Here is a 7,632-nt window from a genome sequence, read left to right as displayed (position 1 = left end):
GGGAGTACAGTTAGCTGCATGTGACAGTGTGTGCAAGTTTGACAGATGCAAAGAATGGACAAACATCAGCTCCCTCTAAAACCACAATGGAGACCTTGGATCTAAATGTCATGGTTTCATAACGGATATACTGACATTTGTGTGATGGGATTTAGCCATGGGTTAATACAGCCATTGCTGACACACGGCATTGATGTCCATCTCACTTGGGCTGTGAAGTCTATCTCGCCATTTTTTTTTTCTTTCTTTTTTGGTGCCCTCACAGAAGTTTCTTTCAAAGGGATGAATTGGATTCTATGCTAGTTAAAGCCAATTATTATATCAGAAAAATGTTTGATATGTACGGTTTAGTTTCTTTGGATGTTAACGTGCCTCAGGAGCTATTCAGATCATTCAATTATTTATTTATTTATTTTGTTTGGGGAGTGTTGCAGCTCAGGAAGCCAGGCGATCAGCATTAAAATCAGAGCCATGTAAAACTAATCAATTATGCCGTTTTTCAGATAAAATGTTGGTAAATCAAAACACATTTTGCAAAAGTCACAGTATAATGAGAAATTTGAATTGGAAACAGCAAAGCATTTGTTTATTATAAATGCCAGGCAGAGGTGGTGACTTGCCATCCATAAATTTCGTTATCCTTTCATATTCCTTTTATCTGGGGCTACAGCTTTGGCACTCGTTCAAGATTTTAATGAAGCCAGACTTCTGAGGCATCAAGGCCTAGTGATGCATTGTCCATTTGGATCAGGGCGTACGGAGGGGGTAGTGGGGGGAGAGGGGGTGGCAAAGGCAAAATGCTTCTGCCTTTGACATAATATTTTATAGTCTATTGCCCTACAGGGGGGTCATTAGGTGACTACAACATTTAACAACATAAAAGTGTTACAAGAGTAAACAAACACAAATTCAGCATGTAGCTAAAATTAACAAGCACATTTGCACCCATCCAGAAAAGCTCACACACATTTGAAAAAATAATAATGTTAAAATTAACAAATTCTATACCTTCATCCATCCTGGCAGTGTAGTGGTTTATAATGCAATATTACAAAGGTCAAAGTTCATGCACATTCAGCAGCTTTTTAAAAGACTATTTTTGACTGAAAATCAGCTAAAACGTTGTTTATTTGAAAAGGTGAAAGGTCTTTTGTTATGGCTGATTTTTGCTGGCATTAAATAGAAAGGCAAGAATCACTTTTACTGTATCTATGTTTTTTCAGTCTGTTGCAGACGGGTATTTTTAAATTTGGTTTAAAAAGCAGAATTGTTTGTTGGTGACTTTTCTAGAAATAGGGTTAGTAATGTTATGCACCCTTGTGTGTGTGTGTCTGTGTGTTGCTGTGGCAAAGGGGGCGACTTGAATGAAAAAATAATTTTCTGTGCCCTGTGAAGACACTAAGAAACCCCCAGCTCTGGCGCGACCTGGTGTCGGCTGCTTTCTCGGGCTCAGAAGGTTCCTACGGGAGACCAGAATGGAAGTTAAGCATCTTGCTGTGATCCACAGAAAGTGTGCCAAATGCTATCAAAACTGGATTAGTAGACAACAATTGTGTTCGATGAACGGAAGAGAGAGTGAAAGGAAGAGTTTCCAAGTAACCCATAAATGGAATTTTTCAAACTCCATTGCATTTTTTATCCCATGTAGGGACTGATGTGCAATAAGCCTCAGTTTCTTAGAAATAAAGTCTGCACTGGGCAACACATTCTGGGATCTACTCAGGGGCAGCAAGTTCATGATAATGTTAAATGATCAAATGCAGATAACTGTAAAACCAGCAAATAATGAAAGTACAAGTAAGAACAGTCTACCAATTATACCTAAAGCTTGAGCAGATTGACTTGCTGAGTTTTAGATATATTCAGGTGGTTTTATTTGCATGGGCTTAATTTGGTGTGACTTATGGCTTTTACAACTTTTTGAAACTGTAAGCATTTTGTTATCTATATTTCCTGCTGGGGTTTCTTCACTCTCAGCTTTAGTTGCTATAACTGCCATTTATAACTGATTTTTTTTACCTTTTCTTAAATTCCCTCCTAGTCCTTGGCCTATGTTTTTTCTACATTTAGCCAACTATGGCTATTTCTACTCAAAAAAAGATAAGGACTTTAAAATTGGATTTTAATTAAATCAAATATTAGTTGAATAAATAATACAAAATATGTGCAATGTAATTCTAAAAACCAAACTGTCACCATGTGAGGCAAAGCATCATATACTCCTTGTGATTAAAATTTCAGCCACCGAAAAACCTTTGACCCCACAACACTCCATAAAGTACAGTGAAGTACAGGAGCACATGGACATTTAAATATACCAGCAACCCGATGGCTGTCCTCTGAACGCTGACATTTGGAGCAAATCCCCTGCTGACTTAATCATGGCAAATATTGCGTGTCATTTGTGCACCACACTTGGACCTGGCTGATGGTAGTGGTAGTAATTCACCACTGCTGTGAGAGAGAGCCCCTGGGGTGACGTGCTGTGTGCTCGAATCTCTCTTCTCTCCCTTCTTTTGATCCCTGCTTCATTGGGAAGACTGTGCCTGTCTCTGTCCCTTCTGTCTCATAGAGCAGAAGGACACCAGAGTCATCCTAGACAGAGACCATCTGTGACGGCAAAATCGATTAAAAATAACAACAGACGTGAATATTTCTTGGAAAGATGTCAAACATTTGTTACATGCAAATCCGATTACATCTTAATTTATTTCAAATTTAATAAAATATAATAAAATTGATTGTGCGTCATTTAATATAATGTACTATTTTTTAAAATTATATTATTCTAAAAGAATAATTTATTTTATTTTAATTTAGGGATCTATATTGACTTTGTTGTAGTTCAATTTCATTCTCCCTACACTCTCTGTTTACCTCCCCATGTGCTTGATGGTTCCCACCGTCCGACGCTTTTTAAAGGTAACCAATAATATCGCTCAGACAACAGCCAGGAAGTACTTGGGCCGCCAATGGCCGTACGTGTCTTTGACACGTCATTGAGGGAAACATGGCGGCGCACGTTACCATGTCTGTGAGACGACTTCTCCCACAGTAAGTTTACGTTTCTATGTTTCCCTTTCTCCAAGTACACTTATGAACACTTTATGTTCTCTGAAAATTAAATATTGACGCGCGTTCATTTTTATTTTGACTTAGTACGTTTGTGTTAAATGACAACGACGTAGATATCACAGCAGCAGCACTGTCTCCACGAAACCAGTGTTTGTTCTGTTTCAAATTAACACTTAACAATATTTTCCAGATATCTGAATGTCATTCAACAATATTTGGGCAGTGTATTACTAAAGCATTGTTGACTACACGTGTTGTCCAGCAATCTGTCGGTAGTACTAATGAAAACATCTTTAACAACAGAAAAAAATCCAAAATAGACTAGCTGAAAGTAGAAAAAGCACACACTTAATTTGCATAATTGAAAAATGATATTTCATTAAATATAAAGATTTTCTAATACGCTTATACTTCTTTGCAAGGAAAAAGGGAAAAACATGGGCTTAATGATCTTTATAGGTAATATCTTATGGTTGTGCTGGTCTGGTCCACTTGACATTTAGTTATGTGGCCCCTGAACCAAAATGAGTTTGACACCCCTTCATTAGTTGTTTTGTGAAAGGCCAATGCAATATAATTTATAAAAACTGCAAAGATTACTGAATCTGAATAATATGATTAAAATTAAGAGAAAACCTTACGTTATTATTCCTGTACAAAGTATATTTTTCTTTCTGCTGGCTATAATAACTTTTTATGTCTCTGCCAAATGTTATTTACAAACTGAAAAATGCAGAAAAACTGAAATCTATTGTTTAAAATATTATGATTTAGCTTCAAATAAGTTCATGGTAATAATTACTATTACTGGGTTTTCTTTTCAGTTTCTATTGGAAAGTTTTGTGGCCTTGTATCACTCACATCAACTTTGTATTGTTTTGTTTTTATGGGTTATCAATGTCCAGTCTTGTACAAGTCACTGTTAAATATACCTCCACTTCTACGCTATCTATGCAAACTTTTTACAACTTAATTCAGCAGAGGGCACTATATGCTCATTGAAACTTATATTCACTGTCTTATCTTGTCATTGTCTTGGTTTGGTTCAGGGCAGCAAGGCTGAGATTGGTCAAAGTGAGGTCAGCCAATCAGAGTTAGAATAGTGTGGACCTTCACTGAACAGTGGCATGAAAAAACTGCTTTGTGTGTAAACAAAAATCAGCTGACATGGTTGTTCACTGTGTCATTGGTTGTGTTGTTTGGTGGAATGTTGAAAACCGGGCCTTTAGTCCAGAATGGAGCAGGGTGTTTGTGTCCTTCCTCATTTCTTCCTCATTTAGTTGCACTGAGAATAAATATTGTTAATGTGAGTCACTGAATTCACACAGACGTTGATGGCACAATGATACAATAATATTTGTTAAATAATTAAATTCTAGATGTAAATAATAATGTAGCTCAAACACAGTGACACTATAAACATGTACACTAGAAATGTTCTCTAAATCATAATTGACTACCATGAGTCAATTATGAGTCAGACTAAATCATAATTGACTACCATGAGTCAGACTGTGAACGGCTTTATGTCTCTGCATGATGAGGAGGTTACTGGTTATTTCTTCAATGCATTAAATTAAATTTGAAATTTGTTGGTTTAATTTAGAGTGTGTTTCCTGTATTACTAACAAACTCAATTAAATATTTTAAGAAAGCCAAATCAGTCCGGTCTAGCTCTTGAGACCCTGTGACAAATGGTACGAAGTTGGCTAATTACCTTTTTATTTATTTATTTATTTACTTCCACATAGGTTTTATAGATGAGATAGGTGAGTGTGCTTAGTAACAGCCTTGACACTTAACACACAAACTGTTTTCTCAGTTAGTGCTCCTTTAACTTAGTATTGCTTTTTTTTTTTTTTTTTTTACAAACAGTCCAAATCACAGCATTTAGAATGATTATTACATCATGGACTGTGTGGACCTATTTAAAGCTAAGTCATATGAAATCTACAGATCATCATTCATCTTAGCTGGTGCTTTTGGGAGGAGTTGGTCCATTCACAGTTTAATGCAGACCCTGTCAGGCGGCTGCAGCAAGGAGAGGAATGTGTGCGCTTGTTTTATGGACAGCCTTGAGCCTTTGCCCTGGTATTGGCGTTAGACTGCTCTTTGTCACAAACACCCTTGTGTCAAAGATGCAACAGCATCCTGGAGGAAACATTGACTGCCTCTGTGAAGTCGACAAGTGATGAAAGTAGCCTAGAGGTTGTCAATTAAGAGAGCCGAGGCCTGGGCTTTATAAGTTAATGGGCAGTTTCCCCTCTCAGGGCCTGCTAGGGCTTTATAGCACAGCTTATAAAGCCCTCAAGTGTAATGCACCCCTATAACGTTTTCAATTAAGAGAAGAAGCATAAAGCAGCGCAGACACTTGGCAGTCGAGCTAAAATGTTTATAAAGGGGCATTTTGGCATAAATTGGGATGGGGGGATTTTCAATTGCTTCAGTTGTTTTAAAGCAGCAGCTACTGTGCAGAATTTTGTTTTGATGGCACTTCATGCTGACTGGAAGCATTACAGACTTCCTGGTGTCTTCCCATTACTTGTTCCTTTAGCTTGGTCATATGGACGCACAGCCTGACATTTAACAGCCCCATCTTCTCAGTTGTGAATGCAATTAAAGGCTAGACAAGTTGGACTCTTAATATGCAATTGTAATATTACACTTTCCTAATATTAACACAAAGGGTCATTAAAACTTCATTAGACATTTCACAGTAATCTGGTTAATTTGCAATGAGGGTATTATTTTTATAGCAGGGACATTTTACTTTACTTCCCCAAGTTTCTTGTTTTTTTTTTTTTTTTTTTTTTTTTTTGGTGCTCTGAGAAACAAGTGGTGCCTGAAAGAAAATCCCTTTGCTCATCTGGTGACTTCTGGGGTCGAAGCGACTTTGGCTTCTGGTAGAAAAATAAATGAGTGCTGAGTAAACACCAGTGTGTTGACACCTCATTTCCTTGTTGATTGGTGGTGGAAGCTGAGGTTGAGGTGTGTGGCCATAATCCAATCATTTGTAAAAACAACCACAAGAACTTTGTAACCAAATTCTACAGCTGTGTGAGGATGAGGTTTGCAAAGTAACCTTGTCGTCTTTGTTGTGTTTTAACCACATATTGGCTTATCAAGTAAAACTTGACACATTCTTGGCCTTTATATCTCAATGAGCAGGCTTTAGATTATTATTTTTTTTACATATAAAAAATCTTTGAGGGTTAAGGATACGAGAGGTAATGTTGATATGTAGGGTTTTTTTATGAAGAACTGTCTTTGAAGGACAAAGGACATTAACATTTGTTCTCTTCTTATATTGCAGATAAATATTTAATACAGGGATATGTGGATAACTTTAGCTAGAATGTTGAAAAAAACAGGATTGCCTTTGCCGGGCTAAATGCAAACTTTGTAATACCTGCATATAATGATTTTCTTTACAACACTGTTAATAAGGGTCATTTTTTTTGCTATAGTTTAAAGACAAGGAATCAATAAATCGTTGTATTACTTGATGTTGACCTGGCTAATCTTGCCTTTGAAATCTGTTACAGAGCATTAAGTTAACACATGTTGCTGGGTAAAAACAAACCGCATAGTAACTGGCCAGCTGAGTAAACGTAACTGAGGGAGCATCGGTGGGAGGGAGAGAAGACGGGGCCTACACTTGTCCCAGCACTGACCATGGTAGGTTCATACAGCCAACAGATGGATATGTTACCCTGTATCCCCATAGGGAAAAATACAATCCAAACAAGTGTATATGTTCAAGTACTGAAGCCTTTGATCAACGGCACATCTTCGCCTTCAGAGCGGGATATTTTAGAACACCCAAACACACACATGGACTCACATCTGTAAAAACACGGCCCGCAAGGAATGTGTGAACAATGCAACCAAAGAATTCTGTTCAAGAAACATGGGGTGGACTTGGCTAATGGGTCGTTTATGTGGTTTAGAATTGAAACATGGTGGTCGTATTGAATAAAAAGCTGAGGAAATATTCTCTGTTTTCAATAAAAACAAAAAGATGAGCTTGTCTTTCTGCTTTCATGGTTGTGCAAGTGATTTGATGAAATGATTCTTCTGGAATGTAATGCCTGGTGTCCTGTTCTTGATGTTGGTTTTTGAGATTTCGACTGAGCTACGTAGGCCGGCTGACATCTCCAATTTTTTCATTGAAGAGCAACATTGAAGGACTGGGCTAAAAATAGAGAATAGAGAAAAAAATATATAACATAGTCCATCCATCTTTCTGTTTGTCTGTAAAGTGCAGCATGCTGGACTGGCTAATCCACCAAAACAATGGCTTTGCTACAGAGGTAGCCTCTCGATAGACTTGGTTTCCTGATGTGTTCATCTACGTGGGCTGTATCTTATTCATGACCTTAATTGGCTTGATGATATGATTTTGTCTGGTTGGCTTTTCGATCTACATCTTAAGGACAACTATATTTCTCACTAGCAGTGTAACTTTAAAGAAGTTTACATAGTATCAGCAAGATGTGTGTGTATATGTGCCTGTGTGTTGGGGATTGGGTCATCACCATGAACACATAAAGATGT

General features: G+C 37.4%; 1 protein-coding gene across 11 annotated transcripts in view; it reads left to right on the top strand.

Moving 5' to 3' along the window:
• The first annotated feature begins 2,936 nt into the window (after positions 1-2,936).
• Positions 2,937-7,632, top strand: part of clybl (citrate lyase beta like) — a 172,121-nt gene continuing 167,425 nt past the window's right edge. For all 11 annotated transcript variants that reach the window (XR_003052205.1, XR_003052204.1, XR_003052203.1 and 8 more), the window contains exon 1: positions 2,937-3,054. Coding sequence is in view for 7 of the 11 variants with exons in the window: in XM_017039806.2 (XP_016895295.1) it covers positions 3,011-3,054 (44 nt within the window). In the remaining 4 variants the exon portion in view is untranslated. The remainder of the gene's footprint in view (positions 3,055-7,632) is intronic.

This window comes from Cynoglossus semilaevis, chromosome 16, assembly GCF_000523025.1.
Source record: "Cynoglossus semilaevis isolate Cse_v1.0 chromosome 16, Cse_v1.0, whole genome shotgun sequence".
Classification (NCBI taxonomy): Eukaryota; Metazoa; Chordata; class Actinopteri; order Pleuronectiformes; family Cynoglossidae; genus Cynoglossus; species Cynoglossus semilaevis.
This window is presented reverse-complemented; position numbering and strand designations above follow the sequence as displayed.